This window comes from Mauremys reevesii, linkage group 2 (assembly GCF_016161935.1).
Source record: "Mauremys reevesii isolate NIE-2019 linkage group 2, ASM1616193v1, whole genome shotgun sequence".
NCBI classification, from domain to species: domain Eukaryota; kingdom Metazoa; phylum Chordata; order Testudines; family Geoemydidae; genus Mauremys; species Mauremys reevesii.
This window is the reverse complement of record NC_052624.1, coordinates 218394114-218414529: the sequence shown is the minus strand read 5'-3', so window position 1 is coordinate 218414529 and position 20416 is coordinate 218394114. Positions and strand designations below refer to the sequence as shown.

At 39.9% G+C, this 20416-nt stretch overlaps 1 protein-coding gene across 1 annotated transcript in view; it reads left to right on the top strand.

Annotated features, from left to right (window-relative positions):
* Positions 1–20416, top strand: part of ST18 (ST18 C2H2C-type zinc finger transcription factor) — a 240991-nt gene that overhangs the window by 10454 nt on the left and 210121 nt on the right. Inside the window, exons 2-3 of the mRNA XM_039527204.1 lie at positions 10849–10970; positions 11567–11686. Of these exons, the coding sequence (XP_039383138.1) occupies positions 10849–10970; positions 11567–11686 (242 nt within the window). The remainder of the gene's footprint in view (positions 1–10848; positions 10971–11566; positions 11687–20416) is intronic.

The following is a 20416-nucleotide window of genomic DNA, read 5'->3' as shown; positions in this document are numbered from 1 at the left end:
TGTTTACAGTTCTTCATCCCTAGTACATGACTGTTTTGGTTTTTTTTTGTTATCTTGAAGGGCAAATGAAACCATTAGCTCACCATATATCATTTAGGTGAATCATTGGCCAATCATTTGTTACCATGTGAGACATTATGAGTGTAATATAATATTTCAGTGGAAGATGACAGGGCCAGAAAGAGTTAATCAACTCACAGACTGACCTGACCCATGGGTGAACCTTGAGGACTGGTTAGGAAGATCTGTAAATGAACAGAGCTTTGAAATGCAAGTCTGCATTGTTAGAGGTAGAAGGGGAGATGTTTGCTCAGGTCTTGTGATGTCAGCAAACAAGTCTTGTCTATTGCTATAGTTTTAATTCAAAAATCAAAAAGGAATATTAACATTTATGATGATACTTGAGTGAAATAGTATTATTGTCTATGTGTCTCTTTGAAGGTTGTGCTAACCTGTATCTGAACTGTTTAATGGATAAATTACTCTGTGCTAATTGCCAGGATATTTGGGAGAAGGCCTATTGTTTTCTCAGGCCAAAAGGATGCTGGAAATGTATAAGAAGCCTGGGACACAATCCTCCTTCATCTCAGATCTGCTTTGGGTTTCAAGAGGGGGAAACCTTAAGCCATAAGGATTGAGATCCCCAGTCACTGACTGGAGTCACCCTGAATATGGACATTGGACTATAACCTATGGACTATTTCTAAAAGGACTTTTGGCAACTACAAGCTCATCTCTACTATGTATCTGAACCTCAAAAATTGAATTCAAGTCTGTCTGTAGATTAATCTTTTAACCAACACTCTCTCTTTTCTTTTTTAATAAATTTTAGCTTAGTTAATAAGAATTGACTATAGCGTGCATTTTGGGTAAGATCTAAGTTATAATTGGACCTGGGTGTGTGGCTGATCCTTTGGGATTGGAAGAACCTTTTCTTTTATATGATGAAGTAAGATTTTTAGGAATCATCATCATATCTGACAGGTGTGTCTGGGCGGAGGCCTGAGGTTGGGTACTTTAAGGGAACTGCGTGGTTTGGACTTCTAAGTGACCAGTGAGGTGCTATAGAAGCTGTTTTGTGCTGGTTGGTAAATCTAAGTACTGGAATAACCACCAGCATTTGGGGTTTGTCTGCCCCGTTTGGTTTGCAGTTCACCTTGATTGAGTGACCTCAGCTGGCTCCCACGGGCAGCACCGTCACACCATGGTACTTGATCTTGTATGAAAAGGGTCATACATATGTTATACCTTTATGTTAGAGCTGTGAGCTGAAACTCAGAAATAAAATTCGTCCAAATTTGCCCTCTTTAGAATGTGTGGTTTCTGAATTTCTTTGAATTAGCAACATTATGGTTTTTTTCTTTTGGCACAAACTGTTCATCCATGAAAATTTACAGGTAGTTTATCATAGTGTTTTTCTTAGTTTCACGCTTGCTTGTTTAAATTTAATTACATAGAATTTCTTCTGATGAGGTCAGGTGAGTCAGCAGAAGCCATGGTGAGTTCTCTCAGAAGGAGAAGGCTGCATTTTGCGGGCTGTCTATGAACAAGCAAGGACAAAAATACCAACTGCTGAGTCTCTCTTTTTCTGGTATTTGATTCTGAAAATCAAGCCTGTAGCTAAAATAAATGTTGTTACAAAGAGTCAATTACAGAAGATAGTGAATTTTTTTTTATTTTTTTTAATTGTAGAAGTTTTGTGAACTCAGACGAGGAGATTTTATTAAATCTTCTTGCAAGGAATATTTTGTTAAGCCCCAGTTAAGGCTATTTGCAAGGAACTGCAATTCAGAAAAGCAGTGGTCGAGAGAGGAAGAATAACAAATAAAGGCTGCTATCAACCACAGTAACTTCAGGGTAGAAAGCAAACATTTCTGGACCAAGTCTTAAGGTGCTCTCAGCTGCAAGGCAAAATACTATGGGCATTTTAATTACCAATAAATTTGTTAGGTAACAAATACAACCAAACATTCAGAATCAAGGAGGCTCCTAAATTATAGCCCTCCAGAAATGTCTTTGAAAAAGTTATGATCAGCTGAAAAATGTGGATTTGAAACCTTAAACCTTAAGTTTAGCTGGTGCTGTTTGCACTCACTATAATACCTCCCCATTGCTAGAAGCAAGCATTCTACTATCCTTCTAATAAGAACCAAAGAAAAAGAAAGCCCATTATTTTCTTTACTATTAATCTCTCTGCTCATTACAGTTCCTCTTACCAGTTTCTGCAGTTCTGCCAATGCCCAAAGAAAAGAAACAGTAAAAGCTCTAGAAAATGGGTTTGTACTTGAAATCTAAGGCCTGTGAGTCTATAAGTAGCTTTCTGTACAGGTACAGCCCATTTGGGCAGATCCTCAGCTGGTGGCTGTGTCCTGATGAGTAAATGGAACTACTTATCTGCATAAGTGTTTGCAGATAGGGATCTTACTCTGGATTTGCCTAAAATGAGGGATACCTTTCAGTAAGGAAATGATTTATGGTAATCATTCTTGAAGAGCAAATAGAATTTTGCCATCTTTGCGCATTTGTTTGTGTTTGCATTTCCTAATTTTCTGTAATAACATAGTCTCTGGTATCTGCGAGGCACTCTGCTTTTGAGGGTAATTAGAAGATGATTAAACACTTTTCCTTATTAGCAAATGCATTTTTTTCCTGGGGACTGATGCACATTTTTAAAGAAGATGATAGTAGCATAATTATAATTAATTTATAGCGCCTTATGAAAAATACATAGGCTACAGTGCAGTGATTCAGTTTGTTAATGGGCTACCCATGGAGCCTGCGTTCAAAAATATACCAGGTTTTGATCTGGATGCGTTAGGCAGGCAGGGGTGTTCTTTAAGGTAGCAGCCTCATGATAGAAAAAAGAACCTGACTGTAAGCAATTGAATCAGAATCCCGAGTTACTGACAGATTACTGTGGTTTACGCAGACGGCTTTTAAAAAAGACGCCTTCAGAGATGATACCTCCTGCTGCTACCCCTACAGGCAAAAAGGGGCTCTCAATAAAGGAAAGAAAACTGGTAGTAGTAGGGAGTGGGGAAGGAGAATTGTCAATAGCAATTTTGAGTTCATCTCCACTGCAAAAATAGGACATTGTCATCTTTACTTTGTGATGACATTTGAAATACAAGTTTAATAGCCAGTCCTTTTTATGGCAAAGAAAAGCCTTCAGCTTTTCATCCCAAAAAGGTACAGCATGAAATTGATAAGGGATCACTGCAAATTCATAACATCAAAGAAAAACTTGGCAAAAAACATTTATGCATTTTGTTATATGTTGGTTACATATTTTATGTGTTTTCTTGTAGTACTAGCTAAGGGCTTGATCCTGCAAATATTTAGGTCCGGGCTACCCACTCTAGGAAGAACTATGCTCTGTAATACAGTAAAGCTCACACTCTCAGTCACACAGAAGCCCCTTAACACCACTCTGTCAGTGTATGGATCTTAAAAGTGAGTGTAAATTTAATTTGGGACCACTATGAAGTCCCCTTACACTACCAGAGTGATGTTAAGGGGCCTTATTGTAATCTGAGAATTTGGGCCTAAGTGTTAACAGGACCAGGCTCTAAATTTTGTTCACAAGTCTGATTGAAAACTTACATTTGAAATTATATATATTATATATATAATATGGTTTTTAAAAGCACAAGCTGAGGGATGCTCACTTATGCAATCCACAAACCACATATCTTTGCAGCATAAAAGGCATAATCCACTAATTACCTCAAGAATCAACTAGGGAGATTCATACCAGAAATCAATAAAATGTTAAATAACTCATCAAGATGAATCAAATATACATTAATTGTATCTTGGAAAAGAGTCCCCCGTAAAGAAGAAGGTCTGGCACATATGTAGGCAGAGATGCACAGCGGAATAGGTTAGAAAATGAAATTGCACTTATTGATTAGCTAAGTAATGCTAGTACAATAGTCATTTTAGAAGCAGCAGTAAGGTTCAGCATCTATTTGAGACTCCATAATAAATTCTTATTTTCAGTTGCTGGAAACATTTGCTCTGAGTCTTGGCATAAAAAGGTTCCAGCAAGGAATTGACATTTCAGGGGGAAAATGAAATTAGCTTTTACAATTAAAGGCATGCAATAATAAATAAAATTATAAACAAAGGTGTTAGTGTTTTGCAGACTGTTACATAATGTTGGCTGATGGTTTTTTAAGTATTCTGTGAAATCCCAGTAATTTTTGGATCAAAGATGCTGCTTACATAAAATGTAATATAAGTAAATGAACTGATTTACTTTCCTTAATCACACAGGAACATATTGTGTCTTTATAGTTGACAGAGGGAAATTACTCGAATCCTGCAAGGTTCAACAGGACAGGAGTTAAAGATATTTCAGTGGATTTATCGCACAGAACCCAATATCTACACTGAATTCTGGCCTAGTATACAGAATTGGAAGATTGGTTGAACAAACCCACACTAGCTGGATGTCTACATACCACTAAGTACAATTCTTAATAAGCTCTGCATCGTCTCAGAACCTGGACTGTATTCTTTGGAGTGATTGCTACTTCAGTTAGTCCAAAGTCCTAATCAGAAATAAAGGGTTATTTTCCTCTGAACATTACACTGTCAGCTGTTTTCACATGATGTCTGGATACTACAGTGTCTGATACCATAGCTTTTAGTTGCATGAGTAATCCCTGTTCTGCAAGGCCCCACTCAACAGTACATCCTTATTCAGCAAAGCACTTAAATGTGGGCTTAATCCCTAAGAATGTTCATAAATGCTTTGCTGAATTAGGGCCTATGGGCCTGTCCTTGTATGAATAGTTGCTTTGATGTCATCACTGGATTACTCATATGAGCAAAGGTTGCATGATGGGGGCCCCTACATAGCACACAATTTTTACTTATGATCCCTGGCATTTTTGCACAGAACACTGATATCTTTCAAGGTAGCTTTCTAGAGACAGACGTGGCTATGAGGACTTTTGTGAAATGTGATTTCTGTTAGTTTGGGACTATGTAATATGTTTCTAGCATATAGTAAACTCTATATCATTTTGCTTGTGGGGAAAGAAGTTTGAAAAACTCTCAGTTCTTACCTGACAAAATTGTCACAGACAGAGTTTTACAAAAAACTTCACATTAAGGGCCTTTTTGTACAAAGACTGACACTCATGCTCAATTTTATGCATCGGTGTGGTCCTGTTGACTTCAATGGTACAGTACTGCTCATGTGCATAAGTGTTTGCAAAATTGGGACCTTAGCAAAATGTAATTTTTGACTCTACACAAGATTTGGTCTGAAAAAAAAATGGCAAAACCCCTGTGATGGAATAATGCTTATTTATGGTGACACTTATGGCCTGATCCTGTAAAGACTTATTCATGTGCTACCTTACATTCAAACTGTCCCATTAAAGTCAATTGAGCTTCTCCTGGTTAAATAGTCTGTCACTTTCACAGACAATTTTTTTTTTGTCCTTGCACCAAAAGAACTTTTTACCTACAGAAATATCCCCCCTAATGACTTTAATGGACAAGTTTAAAAAGTGTGTAGGTGTGCAGGAAACATCCAAGGGACAATCCCACAGATTTTGTTTTTGATATAAACAATATGAACAATGGATGGGTGTTGATAGATTGTGTTTGTTTACATTTTTTTCACAGGACTAGTTGGGAGAAATGCCTTAATTAAAATTTTGCTCAAAAAGCAAAGCCTCTTTCTAGTCTCTCAACTTCAGAAAAGCCCAGTGTAGCAAATAAAAGGCGGAAAATTAATGACTTTTTCTGTGGAAGCCCAGAAATGATTGCAGGCTGCTGGGTGGGTGAAATTTGAAGTGGCCATATTTGGCACCAGGTGTTATACTAAAGGTTGTCATTTGTCTTAAGATGTAACTGGGGTCAGCTAAGTAATTAAAAAGGTTCATATTCCATGCCTTGACCTTTGTTTTTGAGTCAAGCCCTACCCCCTTTCATCAAACTCTGGCTCTATAACTGTCACTAACAAGTTTGCTCACTGAGAATTATTTCTAAAAGTATAATCTCTGTCAGATTCTGTTAGCTCAAAATTACACTGAGTCAAAGCATATGGAGTTCCAAGGTTTGTGACAGCTGCATAGTGATATCGCTCTGCAAGTCATATTGAAGTTGTGAAAAGTAAATTGTGTTTGATGGGTCAGGTTTAAAAAGGGTCGGCCTCCCTTTTTCTACCCACCAGAATTGCACTTTTGCATCACCAGTATGGGTGCAAATCCTTGTACTTGCATCTCTAACTACCTGAATGTGGGCTCTTGGAAGTCCTCTCCTACACATGCATGTAATTCATCATATGGTTATGCCCATTATCTATGGTATTAATATGTGTGTGCACTGTATATGCACATTCACATAATGATGTCTCTGAAGGATGTTTTCTAAAACATCACTGTGTCTAGTATGTGTCTAGTCTGTATTAACACACCAAAAGTGGCAATCAACGTTCTGTCTTACTTCTTGGTTCAATCTTGGTTTTTGCCTTTGTGTATGTTGCCCACCCCCACCCTCATGCCTCATCCCCCGCACTCTGGTTATTTGGTGCTGTTTTAGGCAAAGAGGCAAAGTCTTTCAGCATATCCTGAAGAGGTTAAGCATTGGATTTTCTCTGACCTCTTTAGGGAGAGTATTAAGAGCCTAATGAAAAGAAACTGGAATTGAGAGAGAGACTTCTCAACACTCAGGGTAAGGCTCTGGGACTCTTCCAAAGGGGATGAGGAAGCATACAGCTCTTGCCTTCTTCAGGTCACACATCAAGACTCGCCTCTTTGCTAAAGCTGCCACAAAGAACCAGAGCAAAAGAAAACTAGAAAGCACACTCAAAGGTGCTACCTCCCGATGAGGCTTTCATATGTCCAGCCTCTTGCCCAGCAGGTCTGCTTTGATTCTCCTAGGAGAAAGGGATTGATGAACGCTCTAAGCAGGTCACCTGTTGCCTTCTCTCACTTCACAGCCCCTCATCAGGCCATAGCATTTTAACTAATGGAAGTACAGTCGGGCCTTGATTTACACAGTATTTTTTTTGCCCGGTTTCAGTTATGCATGGTCAATTAATTGTGACCCTTTATTTTTGTACATGGTATGGATTCACTTTTACATGGTGCAGCATGGTCACCAAGATGCGCAGATCAGTGGCATAATCAGGATGGGACACTTGGATGGGTCCCGACTTCAGGTGGGTGGGCAATGAGGGAGGCAGGAGAGGGGAGGCAGAAGAGATGGGGCAGGAGGGATCGGGGCTGCCTCTCCTCCCCTCGTCCAGCCAGCCTTGGGGCGGGGGTGATGGACACTCTGGCACAGGCCTCCCCTCTCCCCCGGCCCCATGTGCACCCGGGGAGCATGGTCAGGGCACATAGGCTTACCCGCTCTCTGGCTTGAATGATGGGTGGAATGGCGGGAACCCTCGACCCCGCTCCCCTGCTGGAGTGCCAGGTGGAGCAGGACTAGTCCCTGACCCTACTCCCTGGTAGGAATGCTGGGCAGGCGGAGCAGCACGAGCCCCTAAGCCCCAACCCCACTCCCGGCTGGAGCACCAGGCGGGCACAGCAGATTGAGCCTCCAACCCTGCTCCCTGGCAGGAGTGCCAGGCAGGCAGAGATGGGCAAGTCCCCATGCCCCAACCCCACTCCTCTTTGTGCGTCTGGGGTCGGGGGGGCCACCTGGCCAGAGTGTCCATCGCCCCTTGCAAGGCCGGGTGGAGGCAGTGAGGGGAGACGGCCCCGAACCCTCCTGCCCCATCCCTCCTGCCTCACCTCCCCCACCCCTGTCATTTTCCACCCACCCGAAGTCGGGGCCCACCCAAGTGTCCCATCCTGGCTACGCCACTGCTCCACACTCCCTGGCCTCCCCAGACACCCCAGATGAACCTTCAGAGTCCTGACTTCAACATCAGCATTATCATCATATCAAGTTCATCCTCAACATCAGTAAATGTTAGTAGCAAGTTTAAATTTCATTAAAAATTTTTAATAAAACCTGTATTGGATAAATTAAGGAGGTCATCTTGTGAGCCTGGAACTTAAACCTTTATTTCCCATAGACCCTTAGTATCTTTTTACATGATTTCTATTTGCATGGTGTTTTTTCAAGAACGTAGCCACTGTGTAAATCGAGGCCCGACTTTATATATGCAGTATTTGTGCACACATAAGAACCCTGATGTGTTGAGCCATTAGTGAATCAACTGACATATTGAAAATGTCCTGTAATTTTGTTGAGCCTTAAATGGTTTAAAGAGTCCCTTGTTAGAGGGAACAATCATTTGGCAGCATTATCCATTATTTTAATGGACCCCACTTTTTCACCATCTGTTCCAATAACTAACAATGAATGCAATAAGAACTTTAGTCACATGAAGCAATATGTATTTTATGAGATTTCAGTGAATGTGCATGTTCATTTCCAGTATGGCATAAGCCATAGGTCATAATATTTTCTTCATGTTTCATAGAGGACACATGCTTTCTTTGAAGCACAGTATTTTAGACACATATTCACTCTATTTTGGTTTTATTTTTGGACAACTTTTCTAAGAAGCGTTGCAAAAGGCACATAAGTCTCTTTCACCTGCAGAAGATGGCCTTTGTGAATACAAAAGAGTCACAGTGGTTGCCACTAAAAAGTCATCATTTGGCAATGGCTACCAAGTATCTGAGACATAGGAGTACCTATATATATTTAGAACAGGAAATAACTCTGTGGTAACTGAAATATATATATTAAACACAGAACTAAATGAACTGCATGTACAAATGGAAACTTCACTATATCACTGTCATGCAGGTATTTGCTAGTGTGCTAATATTTTTAGGTGCATACATTATACTCTTCTATGAACATTTGCCCAGATCCTCAGTTGGTGTAAAGCAGAATAGCTCTATTGAAGGTCAGTTCATCTAATCTTTGTCACAGTTTACCCATCTGAAAATGCCGATCAGAATACTTGCCTTCAGACCACAGCAGAGGGTTGAGAGAATTAACTAGTTTTTGTAAAGGTTTTCATACCCTGAGCTGTGACTTGATCAGTAAGTAGGACGTGTTATTTGAAGTGTGTCACTTGCAGAATAATTCAATTTATAAAATTTTGAATCATACTATTCCAGTCATGGGTATGTTTTATATCATTTTGGATTCTCTATGGGTAAGCCCCGCTGTTTAATTTGCTCATGCTTGGATGTGCCGCATATGACTTGTCATATCACCTTGCAGCAACCCAAATCTATAATTCCAGGTGATATCTTTATCCAGGATCATTAGATTGGAAGTCAAAAGAGCTATGCCAGTTTATGATAGCTGAGTATATGACCTTGAAGGTCTAGATTTAACCTGTGCTGTTTAGGATTATCTATCCATCCTTCTATCCAAACAGGGAAAAAAAGAAAAGATGAAGGATGACATAAGAAGAGGGGGAAATGGGAGAGAGTAACTGGGATAATAAAATAAAATGTTCACAAAATCCAAAACCTTATTTTTAAAAATAAGGAGACAATATGAGCAAAGCTATTTTCCATTACGAAGATCTTCATTGGTCACAACCATTTAGATACCCTTGCACAACAAGCTGAAATTTATTTCCTGAGTAAAGCTTGTGATTAAGAGAAATAAGTAGCCAAATCCCTTCCTACTGATAACCCAATGATCATATGGCTGTAGCCCCCCTACATGGATTAGCATGGTGAAAGGGAGACTCCAGTCTAGTGATCTTGGATAAAGAGAACACATATAAGTGTAATTTTTAAAATAGTGCTAAATGGTACAGGGTGGCATGACCGGCATATGTCATATGTGATACACAGTCCTGTGTGGATGTAACAGCTGTTGTATTTGTCCAGCCAGTAGACAAAATGATACAAAACAAGAGCTGGCCAGGAATTTTTCAAACTACACATTTTTCCATTGGAAAATTCTGATGCCTCAAAATCAATTTTTTTTTCACAGGAAATGGTGGGTTTCAATGAATGTTTTGACTAGTGTAAAAAAAAAAAAGCAGGCCCAAATCAAAATCAAACACTTTCCAATTATTGAAGCAAAACATTTTGATCTGAACTGATTGATTTATTTATTGGTAGCATTTTGGTTCATGAAACTTTTCTTAAAGTTTCTAATTTTTGTGGAATGGAAAACGGTTTCCTGCCAAGCTCTATACAAAACATTTGTGTTGTCTGGGACATTTTCTCATGTTATGGTTACACATTTTTAAAACTGCAGTGGGTTTGAAAGTCATGCTCTGCAAATAATACTTTGCACTGGCAGGGCCTGATGCAAAGCCCATTCAGGTCAGTGAAAAGTCTCCCACTGATGCCACAGGGCTCTGGATCAGACACATATGGCACTTAGGATCTGAAAGCATTTGTGAATATAAATTAATCTCCAGAAATACGTCTAGGATAGGGGAATTACACACACATGTATGGCTAAGAAGTTGGATCCCTATTTCACAGATGGATAAATTGTGGCTCATGGCTCACAAAGGGAGCCACTGACGAAAGTCCCCTGTGGAATCAGTGGGAGAGATAGAGATAAGCGAGAACCCAATATTCCTGATCCCGGTTCCTTGTTCTAATTACAAGATTGCATACGCGGGGATAAAATCTCAGAGGTGAGTGGAATTTCTAGCTCCCTGTCTGACACAAGCTTTGTAGGAGGAGACTCACATCTCCTTCCTGATTCTATACCTCTAAACTCAAATGGAATTTTGATGCTGGTTTCCATGGGAGCAGGATTGGACCCATAATGCCCTGATAGAATAGCTTGAAGTTCCCATCATTTTGTCTGTACATACAAGAGGCCTAGTCAAGAGATGGATGATATAAACATTTCATTCTGTATTTTGCTTTTTAGTACCAGATTTGAAAGGAAGACTTTTAAAGAGAACCTGGAATAATTTCTCCAAACCCCATGAAAGAGGAAGAAGAAAAATGGGGTCTCCAGTACAAAGCAGGAAGCTTATGACTAAAGTACAGGTAAAAAGGCATTGTTAACTGCTAACTGCAGTCTCATCTGGTATTGAAATGCAATCAGATTAGCACAGGCCTCAAACAAAAGCATCCAAACATTCAAATATTTGAAGCATTTCTCTGTGTGTTTTGCCCACTTACCTTAGGTGTGATGATAAGGTTGAGTTTAAGATCAATCTTGGCCTTAGGTAACCCCTTGGCAGTTGCTTGGCCCTCTGCTCTCCTTGTACTGCTGGAGGGTGAGGAAAACTAATGGGTCACCAGTTCTTACTGCCAACCCCTCTCTTTGTCTTGAGGTGGTATACTCAGTTCCCTGATCAGGAGGCACAGCTTTGGTTGGCACACAGAGAAGGCCTCAGCCCTGTTTACTCTCTGTCTGGCAGTAGCATGGCTGAGAGGAGAGAGGCAGGCAGAAGAAACTAGCCCTCAAAGTTGAGCAACTCCAAGATGGCTCTTGGGAATGAAGCTGACCACTGATCTCCCCAGGGATGCTGCCCCAATTCCTTTCCATCATAAGCAAACTGATGAGTCTCTGGTGACTGCAGGTGCTTGTCCCTACCCAGGTGGGTCTTCTCTTTGCATTAGATGTTCTCTTTCCTCAGGCAAATGCTGCCTCTCTTCCCCTGCCTACGCCTTACCGCTGTAGATTCTGGAGTAGGAAACTGAAAGAGAATGCATCTGATGCCAGCAGCAAGTGGAAAGGGACCTACTTCTTCAGACAGGTAGAAAAGAAAATGAAATGTGGGACTATTAGGTGGTACAATGAAAACAGACATTGTTTTGGTGCTGGTGGACTGAAAAGCCTGAGCTTATTCTTGAACTCATTCTGACCCACACATATTTAAAAAGTGAGATCAGTGACTACAGCCAAGCTTTACGTGACCAAAAATGAAATTCAGAGTCAAGGCTGACACATTCCAGCCCTAACTTGTCTTGTTTTTAATTATTGCCAAGCCTCAGAACAACTTGTGCATGTTGCTCATAAAGTATTCTCTGATAACTAAAATGGGATATGCTAGAGACAGGCACATTCATAAAAGCGAGAATAGCCTGGAAGCTATGCATTAGGTTCACAGGTTCACATAAGTCATATCATTCAATGAATTGTATCTCTTTGATAGTGAGAAGAGTGGTCTCCCTATGTGTTATGTACATCTATATACACACCCCCCCAGAAACACTGTTTTCATTTGAAGGTTTAGCTCCCCGAAAATTGTACTATTTTCATGTAAAATGCTGTTGGGTAAATTTGACACCACCATGACAGGCTTTAGGAAGATTGCCCACATTTCTCTGATGTTGCTGTTCAGCTGCAGCTTTTGGCCCAATTCTTTATCCTCTGAAGCTTTAGGTGGCTGGCTGTATAATAATGTAAACAATTTGAAGTGACATGGTGCTAACTGTGAGACTTAGTTGTCTCAAGAAGAACTGTAACCTGCTCAGTAAAATGTTCTGATTTTGCTTATAGATCTGTAGCTAATGACCAGAGTGAAATCCATGACCCTGAAGGCACAGAGTCCAACTCTGCCTCCATCAGTCACATGCTTCACAGCCAATGAAATTTTACTTGTGTATCATTTGGTTTCCAAGATGCCTTTATGATTGTCTCATGTGCTAGTTAGTAATTGGGGAACTCCACAGCAGGTCCAGATATAAAAGTGAGATTTTCATGAGCTCACGAATAGGCCATGCATTCTCCATCCTTTCTGGTCCTGCACCAAGCACAGTTCAGTCAGACCAGGAAGTAGTATGACAGAAGATGAGGAACTGTGAGGACTGCAGCTCAGGGGGAAAAAAAGATTGGCCCATTAGAATAATTTTTTGCAACTCAAAAACAGTTTCTAAAAAGTACACAAAACTGTAACTCTTGTAGGTTGACCCATTCCTACATTTCCTACTAAACTACAAAACTCATCATTTGTTGACAACAGATATTAATATATCTCTGAATAAATGAGCTAAATATCTCAGAATGCACATATGTTAGTTCATATGTAAGTTGTATGTAAAATAATGTTTCCCTCCTGGCCACAGCTTTCATAGTCTGAAGCCAAGATTTGGCTTCAGTTTAAAATTTCTCTAAACTACATAGATCACTTACATATCAACTGATTTATTGAACACCTAAGAAAATTATCAAAATATCCTCTTCCTCTTTAGATTTTTTAATAAACTAAATTCCAGTATTAACTGAAAGAATGCTATGCTGTGTTTAACCTGCTAACTGTTGAATAAGTATTCACACACCTCCACAATACCCTCTCAATGCACAAATAGTTTTTAGCTGATAAAAATGTCTGTAGTTTTCAGGAAAAAACAATCACAGAAACACTAAAGATGTTTTTCTGATTATCCTGGAAACATTTTTTTTTAATTCAATGAAAATATGTTTCCCAGATCTCTTCCACCTAATATGGCTTCTCAGCACTCCTTAGGGGTTTGACCTCTTCCTCAGCACCTTTACAATGGCATACAACACTTATCATTATTGCTTTATAATATAGTGCCTCGCCTTGTCAAGGATTCATGTTTGCTGTAGATACATCGGCATAAGTATCTTCTGACTCATAATGGCTGGATTTTCTGGTCCACTAAAGTCACTTTTCAGAGTGGTAGCCCTGTTAGCCTGTATCAGCAAAAAGAACGAGGAGTACTTGTGGCACCTTAGAGACTAACAGACGTATTAGAGCATGAGCTTTTGTGGGTGAATACCCACTTCGTCATGCATCTGATGAAGTGGGTAATCACCCATGAAAGCTCATGATCCAATACGTTCCTTAGTCTATAAGGTGCCACGGAATTCTTTGCTGCTTTTACAGATCCAGACTAACACGGCTACCCCTCTGATACTTAATCAATTAAGGTGGGCTATTAGCAGCAGGAGGAAAAAAACTTTTGTAGTGATAGGATGGCCCATTTCAAACAGTTAACAAGAAGGTGTGAGTAACAGTAGGGGGAAAATAGCATAGGGAAATAGTTTTTAGTTTGTGTAATGACCCATCCACTCCCAGTCTTTATTCAAGCCTAATTTAACAGTGTCTTGTTTGCAAATTAATTCCAGTTCTGCAGTTACTCATTGGAGTCTGTTTTTGAAGTTTTTTTGTTGAAGAATTGCGACTTTGAGGTCTGTAATTGAGTGTCCAGGGAGGCTGAAGTGTTCTCCGACTGGTTTTTTAATGTTATAATTCTTGACGTCTGATTTGTGTCCTTTTATTCTTTTGTGTAGAGACTGTCCGGTTTGACCACTGTACATGACATAGGGGCATTGCTGGCACATGATGGCATATAGCACAGTGATAGATGTGCAGGTGAATGAGCCCCTGATAGTGTGGCTGATATGATTAGGACCTATGATGGTGTCCCTTGAATATATATGTGGACAGAGTTGGCAACGAGCTTTGTTGCAAGGATGGGTTCCTGGGTTAGTGTTTTTGTTGTGTGGTGTGTGGTTCTGGTGAGTATGTGCTTCAGGTTGGGAGGCTGTCTGTAAGCGAGGACTGGCCTGTCTCCCAAGATCTGTGAGAGTGAGGGATCATACTTCAGGATAGGTTGTAGATTCTTGATGATGTGCTGGAGAGGTTTTAGTTGGGGGCTGCAGGTGACGGCTAGTGGTGTTCTGTTACTTTCTTTGTTGGGTCTGTCCTGTAGTAGGTGATTTCTGAGTATTCTTCTGGCTCTGTCAATCTGTTTCTTCACTTCAGCAGGTGAGTATTGTAGTTTTAAGAACGCTTGATAGAGATCTTGTAGGTGTTTGTGTCTGTCTGAGGGACTGGAGCAAATGTGGTTGTATCTTAGAGCTTGGCTGTAGACAATGGATCTTGTGGTGTGTCCTGGATGGAAGCTGGAGGCATGTAGGTAAGTATAGGGGTCCGTAGGTTTCTGGTATAGGGTGGAGTTTATGTGACTATCGCTTATTAGCACTGTAGTGTCTAGGCAATGGATCTCTTGTGTGGACTGGTCCAGACTGAGGTTGATGGTGGGGTGGAAATTGTTGAAATCATGATGGGATTCCTCAAGGGCTTCTTTTCCATGGGTCTAGATGATGAAGATGTCATCAGTGTAGGGTAGGGGCGTTAGGGGACGAGAGCTGAGGAAGCCCTAATAAATTTGTTAGTCTCTAAAGTCACTTTGCAATTCTGTGTACTAGCCAATGATGCTAGTGGAAAATCCTGCTTGTCCAGGGGAATTGTCCACATGTGTAAAGCTGGTAGAGGCAGCTCAGCTACCCCCTCCACCCTTATTGCAGAGGGAGAGGGTATAAGAGAGGGACTTTATGCATGTGCTGTAAGTTCGGGCTGCACAGATGCAATCAGGCAGAGCTGATTCAGGGAGCTTCAGCTAGCTTCCTGTGGCCCCTTTGCTTGAATAGACTGAAGTATCCAGGTCTTTATAGTGCTGTGCTAATATGGAAGTATGCTTTCTAATTATAAGGGTAATTAAGGTCTGGGATAGGCCTCCAAGGGAGGCTTTAGAATCTGCTGTCATTGTAGGTTTTTAAGAATGGGTTGGACAAACACCTGTCAGGGATGGTGTAGGTTTATTTAATCCTGCCCCACAGCCGGGGGCTGGGCTTGATGACTTCTCAAGGTCCCTTCCACTGCCACGTTTCTATGATTCTGATACTGTAACAACAGAATGTCTCTATTATGTAAGACACTGAGACTCTAGTAGAGAAGGAGAAGGATGTGGGGAAATCAGGAGAAAGAGCGATACCAGGGAGATGATGCTCAGATACTACAATGACAGGTGCTCAGATACCATTATATAGGGCATGAATTACTTAATAGGATGTCATCTAGCTATCTCTGAAAGTGTAAACTTTTCTCTTGACCAATATCTGGTCAGAATGTCTGGCTGCGGAATGCTTTGTCCTTTTATTAAAGTCCAGATCTGGATCTGTGTTATTCCCAGACTTGGATGTGCTCAGATCCAAGAATGTGTTTCGGCCCATTATAGAGGTAGAGTACAGGCATGAAGGTCATGTTCCAAAGTTTGTGCATATACAGAACTGGGGAGTTGGTTCTGGTTCCACCCCTCCTTTATTCTTTTGTCAGATATTCGTTTTGGGCTCCATCCAACTCCCACTGAAGTCAATGGGAGTCTTTTCCTAACCTAAATTCTGGGGGAGGAAGTGGTTCTGGTCAACTGAAACATTAAATTTCAAATTTTAACTATATATATATATATATATGTATATATATATAGCTTAAATTTCAAAATGAAAAGCCATTTTGAACCCGAAATGAAATGTTGCAACATTTAAAAAACTTGTTTCTGTTGAAAAACATTTGTCAAAATCGACCCTTTCCTGTGAAAAGTTTTGGTTTTGACAAATCAGCATTTCTGCATGCATAAAGTTTTGTCAAAAATTTCCCAACCAGCTGTAGAGCAGAGTTTAGCTCCAAACTTTCAACAACCATTTGCCTGCGTGGGCTGCATTGTTATGATGTTCCAAATTCTGATATGGGAGCATCTGAAAATCTGCAAGTGTTCTTCTTGGAAGGATAATTTCTTTCACTGGTAACAAACACTTGAGAGACAGAGTAATTTATTATGTCAAGGGCCTTTTCAGAACAAGTGGGATATTTCCGGGCTTTGTGTTTCAGGGCTAAACATTATTTTTTATTCAAGTCACACACAGCATATGAAAGTTTTAATTTCTCGGAGCTCCGTTCTTCTAGCTTCTTAATAGAAATGGAGCCCTCTGTTAGAAAATTTGGGAATCCCTGTAATTTAAATATTAAGCTATCTATAGATAATGGAGTAGCTTTCTGACATGTCAAAATGATAGGTTTATTGCTGCTTAAGTATGTCTGTGAACTCAGTGTTGCTGACTCAGTATTATCTATGTTTTGATTTCCCTGGAGGTAACAACTGCTGTGTGCTGAAGAATCAGGTGGATGTCAAGTACTTCTACTATAGCACAGCAGTAGATAACATTATTTGAAAGTTATTATATAATTATTTGTCTGTCTTGTGCTTTCCATTTTGGTGGAAACATAGGGAAATGCTGGAAGGGGAGGGATTGTGTCTTGTTTTCTATTCTTTTCAAACAAGAACTTTATATAGAACTCAGCTTTTCAGTATTTTTAATATGCATTAATCCACAATACTAATGTGGAGTTAGAAAGACAACCTTTTTTAAAAAAAAAACCTTATCTGTCTCAGTGGTACCCACGCTCATGATTTTATCATGAGTCTCATGATATCTGCTGTTTTGTCTTACGGCCCTAGATCCTGGAGTCGTATGATTATGAGAGACTCTCAGCTTTCATTTAAAAGAAATCTAACCCTCATGACTCCAAAAGCTTGAAAAGGCAAAAGGCTCAAAACAAAACAACACAAAACAAAAAGAATAAAGAGCAAATAAAAAGAATAATTTATTTTTAACAAAATCCCATGATTTATATGCCAATCTCATGATTTTGAGGGGACTGACTCATGATTTGTGAATGTTTGACAGTACTGGTGTCTTCTTCCCCTTCTTTTGTGTTGTCTCTCCCCTTCTGGGGCTACTTTGACTCTCTCTTCATCTTCCTCCTCCTTCCTATTTTTGTGCATTTCATTCTCTGCTTGGTTCTGTGTTAGTAATTGTTTGAGCTGAAATGTACTCAATTTTTTCAAAAGCAAAAGAAACCTCTTGATTTTCCCCTCCATGCTACATACTAACTCCAGATGAGTTATCACATATCTTACCAATAGTGCCCCTGCTCTCCTTCCTACTGTTTTGTTACCCCCCTTTGTCATGGCTGCTATTTGCTTTTAAGCTCTATGGGGCAAGGAGAGTGTCTCTATCTGTTTTGTGAGATACCAAGCAAACTTTTGTGAATAGTGATGAATTATTGACAGTGATGACGCAGTGCTTGAGAGCAGATTATGGTAAATTTCACTTCCCTCACAGTCCACAGAGCTGCACATCTGAGAAGAGCAATACAGCAAGATAGATCTGAAAGAAAATGACTCAAGGCATTACAGTTTTAAAAACAAATGCATGCCAAGTGATTCTGGCCTTGAGATTTCAGGGATCTTTTTTTGTGACAGAAGATCACGCAAGTGTAGTTAATCTTTTTGTGGAACCACTATGCCAGACAATTAGGGACCCAGAGTTAACTTGTATTTTCCTATTCTAACATTTATATTGCCTATATTAGCATAAAACAACATCAACAGTTTGAATTTTCTTATAATTTTAGGATTTTTTTTCATTATGACGGCTAAGATCAAGTGTAGTGTTAGCTCAATATCTGATACACCTTTTATATAAGTGAACTTTGTGCTTACAGTGAGATGGATTTAATGATCTACTTAGGCTTTTCCATCTCTGATTTTTATAATCCTATATAGCAATTTGGAGGGTGATCACTCAGAGGCTGAACTGAATGGAAGAACTGTGAGACGATACGATGTGCTGTTGTAGACATATTATAACTGAAATGCATATGTTGTATAAGAATTAGCATCTCATATTTTTCACAGAATGATCTTTTGAGCCCAATACATCCCAGTGCATCTTGAGAAGACTTTGGAGTGCTACTTGTATTTTGATTATTTTGCAAGTATTACTTAGTTGCTTAGGATTTTCTTGAATATGTTTCATGTATGAAAGCCCCACATTTTAATTCTGATTTTAATTCCATTCCCCCTAACCCACCAGTGGAGAGGCAATGATTTTCAAAAGCAGATATGACTAGCAAGAGTTCCTCTGTACCAATTCCCTCAGCTCCAGTATTGGCACTATATCAACTACAGAGAATAGAAAGCATGTATATTAGCAGAAGGCTGGTAGTATATAATAAGTCTATCTTAATAAATGTTGCCATGTACAAACAGATTTGAATCATTTACTTCTTTCATGGCTTCCTTTCAATAAATGATGTAACTGTGTCTCCCTCTTGTGGCATGAAGGGATTATATCAGAACTTGCTTATTCATGATAGAATTATTGAAGTAATGTGCTTGAGTGAAAATATTGATTCTATTTTTGGCTTTTGATGGGGACTTCTCAACTTGTAGCAAGGTTCAGTTTGCAGGAGGTATATCTTGTTCTTTCCTATGTAGAATTCAGCAGGTACAATGAAATCTTTCAGATGAACATTAAACAATAAGAACTCCATAACTTTTCTACTATCCCTCTAAATTAAATATAGCACTTTAGTTTAACAAGGGTAACTCTGAGCTTTCTGTCTGCTAATTTCTCATTCAGTCCCAATTCCTGAAGTTACATGATTATATGAGAAATTCACCTTTTCTAAAATTAAAAGGGGCGGGGGGCAAAGGCTCAAAAAAGATGGCAAATAAAAAAAAGAAATCAAAACTTCTGATCACTTTTTGGCATCTGACTTATTTTTTTGAATGCTTGGGGTTGGTTATATTGTTCACTAAGCAACATACACTGTCTCCACTACTCCCTCTCTCCCATACATAGGCATGTACACAGGGCTTGAGTCTACACTGATTCTTGTACCTTGTGTAGTGATTTACATGGTCCAAAGTGGGCCATACTGGAAGTCACTGGAGGACCTGATAGTTGTGGGCTTATCTTGATGTGTGAAAAATCTTAGAAGCTTGGGATTGGTCAAGCACCTGAGGAAGCTGGCCAGAGGAGTGAAAATGGCCACAGCTAGTAAAGATCCAGAGGTGGGAGTGGAGGAAAGCAGTCCGGAAAGGCTCTTGATAGGTTCCATGGTATGGTAAAGGTGCTATATTGTGAGATGTTTAGGGTACTCAGCTTTACTTGGGAGACACTCAACGCCTTGCAAGACTGGTCACTGGTGGTATGTGTACACTGCAATCCAATGTGATTGCAGCCAGGGGCGGCTCTACAGTTTTGGCCGCCCGCATGACTGCAGAGGTCCGCGGAGGTCCAGCGGAGCCGCCTAGGCACCAGCTTGTTTTGCTGGTGCCTAGAGCCGCCCCTGATTGCAGCTTAGGTATGCAGACCCGCTAACATGACTAAAAATAACACTGTAGATGCAGTAACAACTGCTAGCAACATGAGTCAGTATGCGGGTTCTGAGGTGGGCTTGGACAGCCCTCATTGTAGCATTTACCCTGCTATTTTTAGTCATATCAGCATGGGTAAAGCTAGTGCAAGTATGTCTATGTGAGCTGCAGTCACACTTCAGTATAGACATACCCTAGGTTCCAGTCAATTAGCAGGTGCTCAAAGCACTCTGCACAGATGTTTGTTCTCCCATTCCTAAGATATATGATGATAAGACACCCTTTTAATTATAAGAAGGAGAATATAGATATTGGAAAAAAAACACTTTTAAATGTGTGCAGATTTATGTTCTGCATTAGTTGTGGATAGTTTAAAAAAATCTAATTAAGCATTCCAGGTAATACTGTCAACTTCTTGCATTTCACTCAGTTTGGGTGACAGATTAGACACGTTCACTTTTGTTTCTGGTCAGTTTCATTTTCTAGTTCTTATGCCCAAGCACAAACTT